The sequence below is a fragment of the Nicotiana attenuata genome, unplaced genomic scaffold, assembly GCF_001879085.1.
Source record: "Nicotiana attenuata strain UT unplaced genomic scaffold, NIATTr2, whole genome shotgun sequence".
Classification (NCBI taxonomy): domain Eukaryota; kingdom Viridiplantae; phylum Streptophyta; class Magnoliopsida; order Solanales; family Solanaceae; genus Nicotiana; species Nicotiana attenuata.
In genome coordinates this window covers 183,618-202,845 of record NW_017671195.1, presented here as the reverse complement: position 1 = coordinate 202,845, position 19,228 = coordinate 183,618, and the positions used below count along the sequence as shown (strand labels likewise).

General features: G+C 36.7%; 3 protein-coding genes across 3 annotated transcripts; 2 read left to right on the top strand and 1 right to left on the bottom strand.

The window, feature by feature from the left end:
- The first annotated feature begins 2,742 nt into the window (after window positions 1-2,742).
- Window positions 2,743-5,554, top strand: LOC109206601 (protein SENSITIVE TO PROTON RHIZOTOXICITY 1). Its single transcript, XM_019369441.1, has 2 exons — window positions 2,743-2,843; window positions 3,856-5,554. The coding sequence occupies exon 2, from the start codon at window positions 3,888-3,890 to the stop codon at window positions 5,430-5,432; it is 1,545 nt and encodes a 514-aa protein (XP_019224986.1). The 5' UTR covers window positions 2,743-2,843; window positions 3,856-3,887; the 3' UTR covers window positions 5,433-5,554.
- Window positions 5,555-5,937: 383 nt separating this feature from the next.
- Window positions 5,938-10,348, bottom strand: LOC109206600 (FHA domain-containing protein PS1-like). Its single transcript, XM_019369440.1, has 6 exons — window positions 9,918-10,348; window positions 8,803-8,987; window positions 7,410-8,663; window positions 6,897-7,032; window positions 6,410-6,795; window positions 5,938-6,309 (listed from the first exon to the last, which is right to left on the bottom strand). The coding sequence occupies exons 1-6, from the start codon at window positions 10,213-10,215 to the stop codon at window positions 6,073-6,075; spliced, it is 2,496 nt and encodes an 831-aa protein (XP_019224985.1). The 5' UTR covers window positions 10,216-10,348; the 3' UTR covers window positions 5,938-6,072.
- Window positions 10,349-16,908: 6,560 nt separating this feature from the next.
- Window positions 16,909-18,190, top strand: LOC109206595. Its single transcript, XM_019369433.1, has 4 exons — window positions 16,909-17,118; window positions 17,340-17,454; window positions 17,541-17,761; window positions 18,164-18,190. Exons 1-4 carry the CDS (start codon window positions 16,909-16,911, stop codon window positions 18,188-18,190), a joined length of 573 nt encoding a protein of 190 aa, XP_019224978.1.
- The last annotated feature ends 1,038 nt before the right edge of the window (window positions 18,191-19,228 follow it).

Here is a 19,228-nt window from a genome sequence, read left to right as displayed (position 1 = left end):
GTCCATGTAATTGAAAAAAAGTTAGAGAACTATTTTGTAATCTTTGTCATATTGTGCCACAATTTAAATAAAAACCAAATTTGAAATAATAGTTGAATTTCATATTATAGTTAATACAAAAATTCAGATTTCGCGTGTAATAAACATGGTAAAATGTTCTTTTACCATATTTTTATAAACCCAAAACTTTTACCAACAAGCTGGGCACACCAAAGTGAATAAATTAATTTGAGCAAAAACAAGAATAGACCATTAACATAGGGTGAATACTTATTTCGTGTTTATATCGAATTTTAACAATTATGATATATATATATATATATATATATATATATATATATATATATATATATATATATATATATATATATTAACTAAAGTCAAAGAGCCCGTTTGGACATAAGAAATTCTTTCCTTTTTTTCGAAATATTTTCACTTTTTTCGAAATCAGCGTTTGTTCATAAAATTTCCAATTTTCACTTGAAGATGCATTTTGGAATTTCTTGAAAATATGAAAAACTCCAAAAAGCTGTTTTTTAAAATTTTCACTCAGATCACTCACAGAACTTAAAAAATAACCCAAATTATATTCATGTCCAAACATAACTCTAATTTTCAAATACCATTTTCACTTGATTTTTTTTTATTTTTTTTGGGAATTTTACAATTCTCGTGTCCAAACGCCCACTAAGTTATATGCATCATTAGTGTAAGAAATCACATCATCATGTTGCCTTTATCAGCAAGTATTAGTTTTTAGTTTTAAACATAATAAAATTTATATAAGAAAACTTGTTTGTAGATACTTTTTGGTGACGTGATATTATAAGAAAATTTAAACTCTACTACCTATAATATTTAATCATTACTGAGTAATAAAAGATTTATGTTTCTATTTTGGCAAAATACATAGTTTATCCATTGACCTTGCATTCAAATCCCTGTTACATACCTCTCTACCACAGGCAATCTTTTTGCACACCCAACCTTTTAGAAGTACCACTTCTGTGTTTGACCACTTTTTTTAAACATGTGTGTGTCACGCATGAATAAGGGTGTGACACGTGTCACTAACTTAAAAGTAGAAAAATAAAAAGAATTCATCAAAAAGAGAAGGACTCCCCACCCAACTCGTCGGAGAATCCACTCCGGCCACCGATGTCGAGAGCAGTCTTTGTATAATAATTTCATATTTTTCTACAAATGCATCAGGTTTCAATTCCACAAATTCATTAGGTCCCAAATTATGGCTACAAGAGAACCTTTTTTTTATTATAGAAAAACTAAATTAGCTCTCTGCTCCCCCATTTCTCCTGCGCATCATCACAGGTGACCACCACCACCATAGCTAGCACCACTCATCACATCACCTTCACATTCATTGAACCGACAACTTAAAATTATAATTTGAATTTTTTTGACACAGGTTCGAATTTTGACAAACCCAACAGCTGATTCAAAAGTTTAAGCCCAATAACTATTAAAATCAATTTCAGAACAACAATAAAAATTTAATTCAGTAAACAAGCTCAACAATTCGGAACAATTTCCAACATTGTTGCGAGATTTCTCCGCCCAAGCGCCGATTCGAAAACTCAAGAAACCCCAACAATGGAGGTTCAAAACTTTCTCCTCCCAAATGATGATTCAAAAATTTGACACCACCACAAATCGTCGAAATTTCTGAATGGAAAAGGAAAAGATAGAGAAGATGACTAAGACCATCTCCAACCCTAACACCAAATTTCACACCAAAATGGTGTAACACCAAATTTACTCCAACCATTACACATTTTTTACACCAAAAAAGAATATTTCTTTTTATATTCTTCTCTCTCTTCTATATTATGTTATTATCTTCTATTTAAATTTTATTTTTTATTTCCTTCAAAACAAATTCTATCTTTTTTCTTTTTTCCATATTCATCACATATAATTCACATTCACCACATATATAATCATTTATTACAATCAGAAAATAGTCGGCTTGTTNAAATAAATATTAATTTATTTTAAAGATAATTTAATTTAAAATTATAAAGATCTTAATATAAAAATTAATTGTATACACAATATGTGATAAATTAAAAGTTCAAAATAAAAATAAAAAGGATAAAATAATAATAAATCAAATTTGATGTTGATGAATAGTGTTACACCAACATCAAATTTTACACCAAATTTAGATTTGATGCAAAAAATAGTGCACCATTGGAAATGCCCTAAATTACCTTATTTGTTTGAATATTATGGTGTAAATTTGTAGATTGGGCTTTATCTTCTTTATGGTGAAGCTGTCGGCAAATTAGACCAGATGGCCTTTTCCTTTTCTTTCTCTTGTTTATATTTTTGTCTTTATTTTTTTATAATAATCTCCATTTTGGTTTAAGTTTGACAGATAACACTTAAATAAGATTTTGGACAAAAGGTTTATCTTTGTCACTTTTATTTTTTGTGTTAAATACGCACATGCCAGCTAAGCAAAATGGTGTGTTATTGACACACTTCTAAGAAATTGAGCGTGTAAAAGGTTGCCCGTGATACAGAGGGGTGTAACAGAGATTTGGATATAAGGTCAACGACTAAACTATGTATTTTGTTTTTTTTTTTTTTTAAACTCTAGTTGCGACTAAATTTTTACCAGAAGTGAAGTCAGAATATTCTGGGAGAGCAGTGGGTCCCATCAGTAAGTAGGCCTTAGACTCTGTTTGGGTACAAATCGGTAGGAGGAATCAAATACGCTTGCTTACTCCTATTATATATATGAACTGGGGTTCAACAACTTTTCTCTTTCGCTTTCCTACATCTCTGAACAGAAAGATTAAGCATTAGCCTTCAATCTGGTGAGTTTCATGATTTTCATGTGGTTTTAATTCACTTTTTCTATGATCCTATAATGATTTCTTGCTGAAAAGTCTAGTCTTTGATGAGTTGACTATGTGATTTCCTGTGGACATAAATACAGAANAGGGTGTGGTTGGGCATAGAAGTCAAAACTTTTTTTGGGGGTTAGATTGGCCCGTATATGGGAAAAGAATGGGAGGTAGGTTTTGTTTGGTGTGTGTGTTTGTGTGTGTGTGTGTGTGTGTGTGCAAAGCGAAATAGTAATTGTTTGGTCTTAGAGATGATTTAGGCATTTCTTTGTGTAGCCTATATAATCATGAATCCACCTGTNGGGGGGGGGGGGGGTTCGTTGACTTTGGATTGAACCTAAGTTCTAACTCAATCATTAGACTTGAAAATTACTGGAATTTGTTTTTTTTTTTTGGTTTTTATTGTTTTTGTGGAAGTTTACTGTGGGATATTCACTTTTATAAAGAAAAAAGAAAGAAGAATTTTTTTTAGTAGCTGGATATATGACAATTGAATTAGAAGTCGAGATGATAAAGAACATACTATGAGTAGAAATATGTAAATTGAAACACCAGATTTTTGGTTTGAACTTTATTAGAAAGAATGAATTTGGTCGCAGTTGTACCATCTATCCTATTAGTTAGACTGTGTGATTGCCTTGATGTAGCTGTGTCGAACAGGGATGGCGCAGTATAGTTACCTTTTAACATTAGCTTGTTAGAAGTTAATGTTACCCACCTGTACCTGGTACTATGCTACTCGTGTATGATCATTCTCGGCGTATCATATCATAAACACCGTGTCTTTGATGTTCTTTTCTTTGTTTTTTTTATGCTTTTAAAGTTGCGATCTTGAGTACTCTCCCGATGATTTTAATGTAAAGTATATTCAATTAATTCATATGTTACTGAATAATACTGTTTTCATGGTTGTGTCATATGGATTTGATTGATTGATAAAGTGCTCTTAATCTTCTTTGCTTTCCAACTTTTCTTTGTGCAGTCTTTTTTTTACTTTAGGAAGCAGATTCGGATATGGATCCTGATGACAGTCTTAGTGAAGATCCTTGGACAAAGCCGTCTTCATCTGGCAATGAATTACTGAAAATTATGCCCTCAGATAACCATTCATTTACCAATTTCAATCTGCATGCGCAGAAGTGGGAAGGTTCCTCTTATTTGGATCAACAGACCAGGATTGAGCAACAGTTTTCTGGATTTACTCAACCAAAACAGACATATCAGATGGATCAACATGGGAATCAGATGAATGAAAATAATGATTCGACCAGCACAAAAGACTGGGATCCAAGTACTTTGCTAAACAACCTTTCGTTTCTCGAGCAAAAGATTCATCAGCTCCAGGAACTAGTGCATTTGATTGTTGGGCGGAGAGGTCAGACTGGGCTTCAGGGAAATGACCTTATAGTTCAGCAGCAACAGTTAATCACAGCGGACCTTACTTCTATTATAGTCCAATTGGTATCAACTGCAGGAAGTCTTCTTCCAACTATGAAGCACACACTTTCCTCCGTGAGCCCTGTTGCTAGCCAACTTGTGCAGTTTGGTTGCGTCACAGTTCCTTCTGCTACATGTACTAATGGCGGGGGACTGCCATGTAATGATGGCGGTGTCACTAAAGTGGAAGATCAGTCAAACCACGTTGACCAGTTGAGAGATTGTGGGATTGAACAAAACCACGCTGTTGATGGACATGAATCAAAAGATGAAGATGAAGCTGAGGAAGAAGAGAACCTTCCTCCCGGTTCCTATGAGATTCTGCAGTTGGAGAAGGAGGAAATCCTTGCACCACACACTCACTTTTGCACAATTTGTGGCAAGGGATTTAAGAGGGATGCCAATTTGCGGATGCACATGAGAGGTCATGGTGATGAGTACAAGACTCCAGCAGCTCTTGCAAAGCCTCATAAAGAACCAAGCTCCGAGCCAACACTCATCAAAAGGTATTCCTGTCCTAATGTTGGATGCAAGCGCAATAAGGAGCATAAGAAGTTCCAGCCTCTGAAGACCATCTTATGTGTGAAAAACCATTACAAGAGAACCCACTGTGAGAAAGCCTATACTTGCAGTAGATGTAATATAAAGAAATTTTCGGTTATTGCTGATCTTAAAACACATGAAAAGCATTGTGGTAAGGATAAATGGCTTTGTTCCTGCGGAACAACATTTTCTAGGAAAGATAAGCTTTTCGGACACATTGCCCTTTTTCAAGGTCATACTCCTGCAGTTCCGCTGGATGAAACTAAAGGATCTGCGGGGACATCTGACCAAGGCCAAACAAGTGAAGTCACCATGAAAGCGCGACGTGAAGATTTTAAGGTAAATGCTTCACATGGCAATGAGTTTCAAGATCCTAGGGATATAAAAAGCGCTGCAGATGATCCAGGCAGTTATTTCTCGCCTTTGAACTTTGATACTAGCAATCTTAATGGGTTTCAAGAGTTCCCTCGACCACCATTTGACGAGTCGGATAGCTCATTTTCGTTTCTGCTATCTGGATCATGTGAATACCCCCCTCACAAGGCTGCAAAATATATGAGTTCTACTGAACTGGAATAACATCAACCAGTATCCAATTTGTATTTGATTCAGTGTAGCTATCTATTCTATCATCATGTCATTGGTTTCTCAGAATAACTAAAATTGTTTTTCTTAAAATTTTTAGTATCATTGTTGCTATATGAGTCTGTTCAGTTGCAGCAAGTAAAAAAGGATTACTCGTTAACTGGCTAAAGTAGTTTTACCGAAGATGATACAGCCTTTACAAGAATCTTGATTGATATCAGAATCTTCCCCAATTACTTAAGCCAAGGGAATTATGTTCCTTTTAGCAGAGCAAATCAGATGCTAATAATTTACCACCAAACTGTGTAATATAATTTGTCACTTCTTCCTTTTTCTGTTTTTTTAAAATTTTTTTGGGGTGGGGGTTAATAAAACAAAGAAAGAAAGCGTGGACCGAAGATTTATGAATTACACAGATTTGCACAAAAAAGACAAAAAAAAAAAAAGGAAGAAGAAACAACCAAACAAGAATGAACTAAAAATTTATGATTTACCCAGATTTTCAAAAAAAGAAGAAGCAAACAACCATTTTATTGCAATAATAAAAGGTTCCAAAAATAGTGAATCATTGGCACTTGAGAGCATAGCATGAAAGATTCAATGGGCTGTAACAGCAAACAGCTAACTAATTGGTTCAGCTGGCTGAACATATGTGCCTATAATGAGAATTATGGAGCAATATGAGCTTCAGCCCTTTTGCAGCTTCTCCTGTCTTTTTCGGAGGGCCACGGTAGTATGTTTCCCTAAGAACAAAGTCATCCTCGCATGACCAAGTCCTTCCCCTAGGAGAACTGTCCTTCCAAAGAAACCGCTCAGAGAATGGGTTCACTAAGCTCTCGCGAAACTCTTCTGCTGTCTCACAGTTCAAACCCTGCGCGTCAATTAACATTAGGTAGAAGAATTCATCACATACAGCTTTTTGTTTTGGAAAATTGAATATTGAAAAGGTAGATGGGTGGTTATGGTCTTACTTCTGCCATGGCCTTGATTTTCATGGTAAGATCATTGCTAAGGAGGACGAGTTGTCCGTTCTTGTTGGTTCTTTTGAAGAAGAGGGCATATTCAAGGATATGATCTTCTGCTGTGGGTGAGGCAGATTCCATTAGACCACTATGTGGAGAAAATGGAAGAGAGCCACCAATAGGGAACATGCCATTCTCCTCATTGAACAAAGACAATGGAGCAGTAGCAGGAGGAGTTGGCGCCACTGATCTTGTTTCTTCCGCGCAACTCTGTACGTGAATCCATGACTTTGCATTTACCATGCAGTCTTCTATCCATTCTAATGCTGCAGATACCTCTGTTGTCTTTCTAAACAGGCTAGCACGTCTCTTCATGCAGTCCAATTCTCTTACAACTGTTGACAAGGAGCAGGTAATGATCAGCCAAAGCAGGCAGTCTAGACCAATATGATGGACATATTTGAAAATGATGAAACTTTCAGGGGTAATTCATTACCGGTTCTTGGTATTATCAGGTGTGTCCCCTTGAGACCTTGCAGCAGCTGCAAACTTTTCCTTGATTCTTTATTCAGCAAAGAACCAGTGTCTACTACCATGGTCCACGTCCTATTCTGTTCCACGACACTGTTATTCTGCAGATAAATTTTCGGACACAAATTAGAGATCTTCAAGTTTCTACATTTACACCAGAGAGTCAAACTAACTGTTAACTTTTAAGGTTTGAACAAAGAAGAACGCTTGAATAACATTATTAGCTAATCCTTTGAACCAACAAATTTGCTGTGTGACTCAACTTGTCTCAAAAGAATATAGTGGAAGAGAAACTAAAACAAATGCAGCCAGAAGAAATGCATCCTAGCCAAAACTCATTTCAAAAAGACACCTCCAAATCTACGACCTCTCAGAAGCTAATGATGACAAGTACTGCAGCTTGGAAACATGCCTCTGTCTATTCTACTCTTAGAAGAAAAAAGCGTTTTCAGCATAAAAAGTTTGATATTGAACTTACAGAGAAGGGGCATGCCTCCTTAGTCTCTGGATACTTGATAGGACTGTCACTCAACTTAAGGTCCTCATGTGGAGATATTGAGCTGGTCTTTGCGGGGCTGTTCACAAGAAGTGACTGAAAAGGCACCCTATCCATTCTGTTCTTCACTGTGTTTACCTCCGATCTCTCTAGATTTCTGGAAGCAAGGTTTGGAGTTCCATTGTGATGGAATATGGAATCAACTACACTGTTAAGAGGAAATTTAAACGCTTCTAGATGCTGAACATCTTCCAACATTGCTATTTTCTTCATTGCTCTCATAAAATGAGTACCAGGTGTCATATTTTCTTTATCTGGAGTGAACATTTCTTCATCATTGTCATCCATATCAGACCATGTTGATTTAGTAGTTGATCCTAGCTTCTCTTTTTTGTGGGATACAAGACCTTCAGCTCGACTGGCCATTGGCTCAACCACATTTTTCAGAGATGAGGATTTAAAGGGTTTTGGATGCTTAACTTGATGCTGGCTTCCCATCTTCTTCATCGACCTCAGCAAACGAGTGTTTGGTGTCCTATTCTCCTTGTCCGGAGTGAAATTCTCTTCGTTCTCATCCATATTAGAAAGCACAGACTTACTATCTGATCCATTTATCATCTCAGAAAGACACGATTTCTTCATGGATCCAAGGAAGAGAGAACTAGGAGTACTGTTCTCTTTGTCAGGAGTAAAGACCTCTTCCTCTTTATCCTTGTTTCCACTAGCAAAAAGATCTTTAGAAACTGAATTAATTCCTGCTCTTTCACGATTAAGCGATTCGACTTCAGTTTCCATGTCAACATTTTCATTCATTGCCCTATCTCTACCAGTTTGAATCTGAACACTGAAAAGTTTTCCCCTTCTAGACCAAATGCTTGAACATCTTTGCGGTGATCTTTCCGGAGTACCATCTACTACATTTTCTGTTTTGGACTGTTCTGAGACAAGAAGCGCTTCTGGTGCACTATTTTCCTTGTCAGGTTGGTAAGAAGCAGGCTGCAGCAAACTGATTTCACCTTCTTCATGGATATTCCCAGGTAGATTATTTCTGTTTGCTGCCTCGTAATTATCAGGAAATGGAGAACTCATTTGCTCAAGCAGTGGAGGAGCTGGCGGAGTCAAACTTCTCACACGCGGTAACGAACTCATACCAGAAAATGATGAGTCTAGACCCTGCACCATATCATCATCCTCTTTCTGGATTTGGTCATTCTGGGAAGAAAAGCCACTCCCATCCTAGAGAATCAATAAATGCACATTGCACAACAAGGCAAAGAATAAAAAATAGAGCAAACAAAAAAGAAAAAAAAAATGGAGACTGAACCATAATTCTGAACCTATATATTTTGAAGATATTACTACTGCTTCAGCTCACCTGATGTTGTTCCTCCTGTGTGTTTTCTGGTACAAATGGATTCTCCATATCATATGCGCGGCTGATTGGAACCCAGTGAAGCCTGTAAACCCTGCTTGAACCTCCAAGTTGCAGCCTATCACCTTCTTTCAACTCCACTCGAGCTCCTGATTCGATTTTCTTACCAGAAATCCATGTCCCATGAACTACAAAGGACAAGATGAAATGACCTTACTGATTAACCGAAAGAAGCAAGATGAAATGGTCTAAACAAGAATGCAATTGGAGAGAGATAAGACCTTCACACAAAAATGGGCTTTGACATCAGTAGTTATCGCTTAAATCTTAATCAATTGGGAAAAATGGTTGGAGGGGTGCCAGCCTAAGGTCGGCCCAAGTGGCCGAGCCTACGTCATAATTTATGTTCGCGCGGCCCCTCCCAAAATAAAAAAGAAAAAAGATAATAGCCAACAAGATTTCAAGAGTTTAAAGTTCACATGCTATTACAGAACTCCAAAGACATGCATCATTACAGAGTATCTACAGGAAACAAAAACAGATACATCGTAAGCGGCATCATTTAACCTACTCAATAAACTGTACAAAGAGTCTGTAATACTACAGACTCATAAAACCCCATTCAACAACTAAAATTCTGTAACAATCAAGATATGGGTAGAGATTTCGAAAAATCTTCATATAATTCACAAATTTTGTGATCATCAAGAAAAATGCAACAATAACAAAATTATTGAAAGATGACACATTGATAAAGCCAAAGTTGCCATCAAATGCAAAAAGAAGAAACTATAGAAACCCTCAAGATATCAAGAATTTAGACCTTCTTCAAGAGCCATATATGAGGATTAGAATGAATCTACTGCAAACAAGAGTAGGATAAAATTCAAGAAAATAACTCAAATCACCATAAAAAATCAAGAAGATCATTTTTAAATAGCAAACTATAAAATGATGTTTCAAGAACCATATATGATGATTGAATACAGACATCCTCCAAAAGATGAAAGCAAACACAAATACCCAATTAAAGATAGCGATAGAAAACTGGAAAAACCCATAAATAATCTATAAAAAAAGGAGGCAAACTTTAGAGAAGAAGTTTAAAGGCAGAATACCTGAAGAGAGATCAGTAACAGAGAGGGAGAGAGAGGAGGGTTTAGAGTGAATACGGAGGTGAAATCTGCTGATGCTTGGATGTTCCAACGTAATGTTGCAATTTGGGTGTCTACCAACCACCAAAATCTCTTCAAATTCTGCTGTTTCTTGATTTGAAGAAGAAGATGAAGATGAAGGGGGGTTGTCAAGGAGGAAAATGTTCTTGAGAATGGCACCATTCTTTAGCACTGTAAACACTGGAATTTTCTTCTCTTCTTTACTCTCTAAAATGGATTGAGCTTCCTGCTTGTCTTCCATGAGGATCAAGAATGAAGAAAATGAGAGAGACAGAGCAAAATCTGTGTTTTGGGGTGGAAATGAGAAGAGGGTTTTGAATATAATCTTGAAAAAGGTGACCGTTAGAGAGGGAGGGAATACAATTTGTGTGAAAGAAACGGCTAATTATACCATTTAATAGCGGTATTATTACAATACAATGCCTTTTGTAATTTGTTTGGCTCTAAGCCTCTCCAATTCCGTTTCTTTTGAGATAAATTACCCCTTTGGTCAACCAGATAGGAGTAACTTATTGAGATTCACCTTTCTTAAAATTTCTAAATGATGTTAAAGAAGCTGAAATTCATACTTCCATCGATTGAAGTTGTAATGTCCTATTTTAATTTGAAAAGGTAAATTATATTTGACCAATTGAAGTGTTTGATAAACAAGTATTGTTAAGCACTTTTTTCTATTAAAAAGACTATAATATCCTTAAAGCTGTTAGCACTATAAAAAGCTGATTACTATTGTATTTTATTTTAAATTGACGTAACTATAAAGTATTTTTAATTCATTTTTAATTTATATTGATTACCTAAGATAAAAATACATAATTCATGAACTCTCAATTTCCACCATTTTCAACTATGTAAAATTTATAGTAAAAGGAAATTGAGAGTCACCAACTAAACAAAAAAAAAAAAAAAGGATTTTTAGAAAAATAAAAATAATATTTCTGAACTTGCTGCTACACAAAGGAGGACAAATTTCTTTTGATTTTTGAAAAGGGCTCACCTGAAATTGCATCGAATGATCGTAATATTAAAACTCCAACAAATCTCCACTATGCAAAGTTATCTTTATTTAATTGAATAAATGAAAGAAATGTCATGACCTGAGAAATGCAAATAAAGGAAAATGTAGTCAAGGGAGTTCGAAGCTGAGAGGAGAAGTACAGGAATAACTAACACTGAATCAATGGCCGTGATTGATTTTTAGTTATGAGCTTCAAGGGCTCAGATGTTGCCAGCTGGACGAGTTTATTATAAAGCTCGACAAACTAGTTGAGCAGGGGTAAATTGAACCAACGAGAATTTTCCCAATTCTCTCTCTTCTTCTCATCTCTTTCTCTTCCTTTCTCTTCTAATTCTGCTCTTACAGATCTGTAACCCAGCTATGGGATTCTGATTAGCTCAATTTCTTTAGTTCTTTTTCATTTCTCTTAGCAGTTTGTAATCGTAGTTGTTTCAATTTCAATACAAACAGAAATATATCCCAAAATTTGATTGAATTTCTTATTATTGAGATGACATTTGGTATTAGAGCCACCGAACCTGCAACTTGTGGATTAAACGATGGTGGATAGTACGAGGATGCAAACTATAGATGCCAAGATTACTCAACACGAGGAGGTGCTAGTTAGGTTAACTGCTGGGCAACAGAATTTACAGCAAACACAAATGGGCATTCAAGGAACCTTGGAATTGATATTGGACAGACTAACTGCTTTGGAGAAGCCACCGGCAAATCCAAATGGAGGAGGGTTGCTTCCTCTTCCCGTGCAGGAGGATAGGCCGAATAGACAAGCTGTATTTCTAGTCCCACCTCCCAAGAGGGAATTGCCTAGTTTTGAAGGCCAGAAACCCAAGGTATGACTTCGAAAATGCGAGCGATATTTTAATTTGTATAAGACCGCTGAGAATTTTAAGGTTGAAGCCGCTGCTCTTTATTTGAATGGATTAGCCGAAGTGTGGTTTAATTCCATAACTGTGAGCAATTGGGTTGTGACGTGGGGGGAATTTAAGGAGGAATTGTGTCTTAGGTTTGGTGAGAATTTGATGGAGGATGTTGTAGAAGAGTTTAAAAAACTCCAACAGAAAGGGTCAGTTGAGGAGTTTCTGGAAAAATTTGAGGAACTCAAGGCTCATATGCTCATCAGGAATCCTGCTTTGAATGAGTCCCACTTCCTGTCTAGTTTTGTGGGATCTCTCAAAGAAGAAATCAAATATGCTGTCAAATTTTTTAAACCAACAACCTTAAATGGTGCTATAGAATAGGCAAGGATGCAAGAGAAGGCTCTTGAGGCTGTAAGTAAAAAGAAAAAAACCACAAGAAAACCTTACACTAATATTGAAGTTGCCTCAACTGACAAGGTTTCCACCATGCCAGCTAATAAAACAAGCACTTATAGATTGAACCTTGAGGTTTATGAATATAGAAAGACTAATCATCTATGCTTCAAATGTGGAGAAAAGTATGCACCTGGGCATCAATGCAGAAACAAGCAACTAAACTATTTATTTGGGGAGAATGAAAATAGCCCTGAGGCTATAGTAGATCAACTTGAGACTCAAATAGGGGATCCTAATTTAACTGAAATCCTAATTGAAGGAGAGGTTCAACAAGAAGTGCTAGAAGCCATTTGTCTTAGTGCTTTGGCAAGAAGTAATTCTGGAGTGAACTCGATCTTGGTCAGGAGCATTAGCAAAAATATGAGTCTAACATTGTTAGTTGACTTTGGAAGCACTCATAGTTTTATTGATGAGCAAGCAGTGAAGGACACTGGACATGTACCCATTTACAACCCACTAATGAGAGTGACTGTTGCAGATGGAAATTATGTCATGTGCAATGCTATCTGTGCAGGATTTAGCTGGAAAATGCAAGGTAAATAGTTCCAAGAAGATTTGAGAATCATCTAATTGAGTGTGTGTGATATAGTGTTAAGCAACGATTGGATGAAAAAATATAATCCCACCAAATTCGATCATGAAAAAAATGTGTTACAATTGGGAGGAAGGGAAATAAGACTGTACTACATGCCATACCTGAAGCAGGTAGTTTGAGCTTGATCAGTGGGAGTTCTATGGGGAAACTTCTGAGGAAAGGGCATACACTAATGACTCATTTGTTCATGGTAAGTGTGAACCAATTACCAGAATTAGAAGGCATAGCTGATCAAATACATGAGGTACTTGGCAAGTACAATGAAGTTTTTGCAGAACCAAAGGCATTGCCTCCTGTCAGATCCTTAGATCACCAGATTCCATTAACACCTGGTGCTACACCAGTGAGCCTGATTCCATACATGTATAATTACTATCAAAAGGAAGAACTAGAGAAACAGGTAGCAGAGATGCTGCTAAGTGGAACCATTCAACCAAGCCAATCTCCCTTTTCTTCTCCGGCTTTATTAGTAAAGAAAAAAGATGGGACATGGAGGTTTTGTGTAGATTGCAAGGGGTTAAAAGACATTACTATTAAAGACAAGTACCCAATACCCATTGTGGATGATCTTTTAGATGAGTTGCATGGTTCAATAATCGTTTCCAAGGTGGATCTCAGAGCAGGGTACTATCTAAGAAGGCAAAAGATGTGTATAAAACTGCATTCAGAACTCACTTGGGGCACTATGAATTCAGAGTAATGCCATTTGGGCTTACAAATGCCTGATCACGCCCAACTACGCCTTATAAAAGTACTAAGCGATCGCTGCAAATATATAATCCGGTTTAGTCCGGAGTCGAATCCCAAAGGGAACTAACCTATTTACTACAACTTTTAACACTGCTAATAAATAGCTCAAACAATCCCCGAATGCAAGATTTTTAATGGATAATGAGTAGAATTTAGTTAACTAACGAAAAACGATAACAAAAATAGCAATAATCAAGAATAAATTTGAATTCAATGGTAGAATGGTCTAGGGTTATTGATTTCCCCAATTGTCATATTAACTCCTAACACGTTCGCTATAATCTCGCCGTAATACTCTATAAGAATATGAGTTCTAGGTTACCGCAATTATCTCTCGATCAATTACGATAATTTACTAGCAGCATTCTCTCGAACTGCTCTAGTTGCCAATCTATGCAACTCAGAATTATCCCACCAAAGCTTTATTATCTCTAACCCTGCTTTTAAATTCAAGTAATTAATCTCTTAAGTTACCCAAAAGTGGTGTTGTTCAACAACAATCTAACCTAGTATTCTTTCTCAAGAAACACAAGGTAACTAGACACGATTAATCAAGGGCTTAATTATATCAAAATGTAATAAAGACTTCATCCAACAATTGGTTCCATCAACCCTAGATTAAATGTTTAGCTACTCATGGTAAAACAAGATAAAGCTATAAAATAATTCATAATTCACAAACTAATGATAACAGGAAGAAGAATAAAAAACTCTAATGGTGTCTTGATCTTCTTACACTTGTTCTTGCCTCCAATTGAGTCTAAAAACAAGCTTAACCTTAACTTGGGCGAGTTTGTTGAGTTTATATAGGGTTAGGATAAGTTTCCCACGCTTTACACTTTGGCCCTTGGACTTTCTTGGCACTCTCCAGATCGACCCCGGTCGCGGGCCAACCGCGGTCGTTTTAGACCATTCTGTTTTACGCCTTGTTCCACTGCGTTCCAGCCGCGGCCCGACCGCGGTCGCGGTGGACTGTTGCCCATTTTTTTCTTCGCCTTTTCTTGCTCGTTTTCATCTGGGCTCTTTTCGATTGGCCTTGTATCTACCTATTTGATCCCAAAACACTCTATATCCTCCTCCTAACTCGGAGTAGCTCCTACAAAGCATGAAAATCTCAATTAGAGCATTTTATTATCATTTAGCACTTAAATAATCAATAAAGTATGGTTAACTTAGAGCATAAATAACATCTACATCGTATAATATAGGCTACTATCAATGCCCCTGCTACATTTCAGGCATGGATGAATCAGGTCTTCCTACCTTTTCTAAGAAAGTTTGTGTTAGTTTTCTTCGATTATATCTTGGTTTATAGTCAGTCTTTAGCGAATCATACAGACTATCTAGCCATTGTATTTGAGAAATTGAAGAAAAATACTCTTTATGCAAAAAGATCTAAGTGTTCATTTGGGCAGCCTCAAGTTGAATACCTGGGACATGTCATTAATGCTCATGGTGTGGCTATTGATCCTGGCAAGGTGCAGGCCATGGTGAACTGGCCTAAGCCCACCACAATCAAGGCACTTAGAGGGTTTTTTGGGGCTGACTAGATATTACAGAATGTATGTGGCTAATTTTGGTGCCATTTGTAGACCTTTGATAAATCTCTTGAAGAAGGTTTCAGATGGAGTGAAGAAGCTAATCAAGCTTTTGCAGATCTTAAAAGGGCCATGTCCACTACCCCTGTGTTAGCTCTACCTGACTATTCTCAACCTTTTGTGGTTGAGACTGATGCATGTCATTCAGGCATTGGGGCAGTACTGATGCAAAATTGGAGACTAGTAGTTTATTTTAGCAAGGTACTAGCTCTAAGGCATAGGGACAAGTCCATCTATGAGAAAGAGTACATGGCTATACTCAATGCCATAGATAAATGGAGGCACTGCCTTCAGTATAGGCACTTTGTGGTGAGAACTGATCATCATAGCCTGAAGTACTTGCTAGAATAGAAGGTTACCTCAAGTATGCAACAAAAAAGGTTGACTAAGCTCCTAGGCTTAGACAATGAAGTCCAGCACAAAAAAGGGGCTGAGAATATAGTAGCTGATGCACTCTAAAGACAGTTTGAGTCATTGCCTACCGAAGCTCATCATCAAGTAGCAATTTTTGCCATCAGCATGAATGTGCCAGTTTGGGTGCAAGAAATTAGTGAAAGCTATAAAAAAGATGCACTAGCTGATGAGTTGATTGCTCAGCTTGCAGTTGATTTACAAGGACCCCAGATCTAGCAGTATCCTTCTGGAGTTCTAAGTAGGGCTAGGCATAATTTGGTAAATACCGAATTACCGTACCGAAATCGAAAATTTTGGTATTTGGTATACGGTATTTTGGTATTTGGTATGGTATTTGGTTTTAAGTTTTTAAAAAAAATTGGTATTAGGTATGGTATTTGGTATTTTAAGATAAAATACCGAAATACCGATACCGTACCGAAATATATATTATATTACACAAAACAGATATTATCAATTATAACATAAATATAAAAAATCTAAAATCTTACTTTCCTTTATTCTCAAAGTTCATCAATTAACTCTAAACAAGTAACAAGACATTTCTAATGATCAAATATTCTTTTATGTACAATTTTTCTCTATTTGGGTCGATGTTTGGTAGTTTTGGACAAAACTTTTGTCAACAAACATTTTCAGTTTTGTATTTTTGAGTACTTTAATTAAGAATATTAGAGTGTATATCTCTATACACTAGTTAGTATTCAAACCGAATAAACCGAAGTTACCGAACCGAATAAATCGAAACCGAAAGGGAAAAAATCGAACCATACCGAATTTAATTAGGTACGGTATTGGTATAGGATTTTAAGAAGCCGAATACCGAAAATACCGAACCGAAATGTCTAAATACCGTACCGTACCGACCGATGAACACCCCTAGTTCTAAGGATAAAGGGCAAAATTTACATTGGGACCACTGGCACCCTCAGACAACAACTTGTTAAAATCTTCCATGACTTTTCAATAGGAGGGCATTAAGGACAACTAGGAACTTATAAGAGGTTGGCTCAATTGTTCTACTGGCCTCTTATGAAACAAATAACCATCCAATATGTAGCTGAGTGTGATACTTGTTAGAAGAATAAAGATGAAAAGGTGTCATATCCGGGGCTGCTGTAACCACTCCCCATTTCTGATCAAGCTTGGAGACACATCTCTATGGATTTCATTGAAGGATTACCTAAATGTACCAGTAAGGACGTCATTTTTGTTGTGGTGAACCGAATGGCTAAATAACTTTATGGCCTTAACACACCCCTTTACTGCTGTTGATGTAGCCAATAAGTATTGGAAGAGAGTCCACACTTTACATGGTACGCCTGAATCCATAGTCTCTGATAGAGATATGATTTTACTCAGCAACTTTTGGCAAGCCTTATTCAAACTGAAGAGAACTCAACTACTGTACAGTTCAGCTTACCACCCTTGGACTGATGGTCAAACTGAACGAGTGAATAGATGCATCGAGAATTACTTAAGGTGCATGACTAGCCATCGACCTACTCATTGGAAGAATTGGTTGTATTTTGCAGAATGGTGGTACAATACCAATTTTCATACCAGTCTGCATTGTAGTCCATTTGAAGCTTTGTATGGCTTCTCACCTGCACAACTGTCCATGGATCCTCTTTCGAAGACTACAGTCCCTGCTGCTATTGATGTGATGAGCAGAGACAGCAAATGCAACAATTACTCAAGGATAACTTGCAAAAAGCTCAGGAGAGAATGAAGTTGTATACAGATCAAAAGAGAACTGAAAGAGCGTTTCAAGTTGGGGATATGGCATGTTTGAAACTACAGCCCTATAGACAGACATCCTTAGCTCTCAGAAAGAATTTGAAACTTAGCTCCAAGTACTATGAACCTTATCAGATTTGAGTCGAGCTGGACAAGTTGCCTATAAACTGTTACTGCCTCCTACTTCTAAAGTTCATCATGTTTTCCATGTTTCATTGTTAAAAAAGAAAATTGGCTCTAGAGCAGTGGTCCAGTCAGTCTTGCCCATGACCAGTGAAGAAGGCCAATTCCTAGTAAAACCAGTAGCAATCTTGCAAAGACACCTTGTTCAAAAAGGAAATGTTGCTGCTATTAAGGTGCTTATTCGGTGGTCAAACTTACCCCTTGAGGATGCTACATTAAAGGACTATGAATTTATTAAAGCTAAATTTCCAGAGTTTAATACTAATCCTTGAGGATAAGGATTAATTGAAGGAGAATGGTATGTGACCCGAGAAATGCAAATAAAGGGAAATGTAGCCAAGGGAGTTCGAAGCGGAGAGGAGAAGTACAGGAATAACTAACACTAAATCAACGGCCGTGATTGATTTTTAGTTAATGAACTTCAAGGGCTCAGATGTTGCCAGCTGGACTAGTTTGTTATAAAGCTCAACAAACTAGTTGAGCAGGGGTTAATTGAACCAACGGGATTTTTTCCAATTCTCTCTCTTCTCGTCATCTCTTTCTCTTCCTTTCTCTTCCTTTCTCTGCTCTTACAGATCTGTAACCCAGCTATGGGATTCTGATTAGCTCAGTTTCTTTAGTTCTTTTTCATTTCGCTTAGTAGTTTGCAATCGCAGTTGTTTCAATTTCAATATAAACAAAAGACTGTCCCAACATTTTGTTGGGATTTTAAGTATATGATATGCTTAAAATAGGGTGAATGGGAAATGGAGGAAAATGAAATTTTTAAGTGAAATTTTAAGTTTCTCCCCTTGGCAAAGGGACATTGTCCCATATTGGAAGAGGAAGAGGATTTTTATGGGTATATAAGCAATTGCTCTTCTTCTAGCTATTAAAAAGTTGAGAAGAAGGCAAGCCTCGCGCCGTCGTCGTCGCCGCTCACTCGGCTCGGCTTCGACTTCGGCTTCGGCTTCGGCTTCGGATTCGGATTCGGATTTGGATTTGGTCAAGTGATCGATTGATTGATTAATTTTTTGGACCAAATTTATTTGTTAATAGTAAAATATTAACAGAAATATTATTAAATATTTGTTTTTACAACAGAATATTAATATTAAAATAAATATTAATATTAAATCCAATCCGTTTTTCAGTTGTGTAACTGAAAATTAAACTACCCTCTTCAATTTTCCCTCTTTATTGTTGAGTAAATAGCCATTTATGTTATGACATTTATGCTGTGGCCGTTTTGCATAAACAACCATTCTGAAGAGTTGCACCTCTTCAGATTTCAGCCCAACTTTTGCTATAAATACAAGACTATTGTGCTCAAAATTTCCATACGATTTTCTGAGTTTCTCCTCCTCCTTCTGCGTACTTTTAACATTAAACAAAGCAACAGTAAGTGTGATTTGCTACTGAACTTTGTGCTTGCTGAAACATTGGGGTTTGAAGTACCACTACACCAGTGTGTAATTCGTTCTATTCTGGGAGGAAATAATCCACAACCTTGGGTACTAGAAGGGGATTAAATTCCTTAAGGAAACACTGTGAATTCAGTGGGCTCAGTTAAAATTCTGTTTCTGTTTTTCATTTCTATTTATGTTCATTTATATTTTCAGAATTATTTTACAAATATAGTTTACTAACAAGCTTAAGGA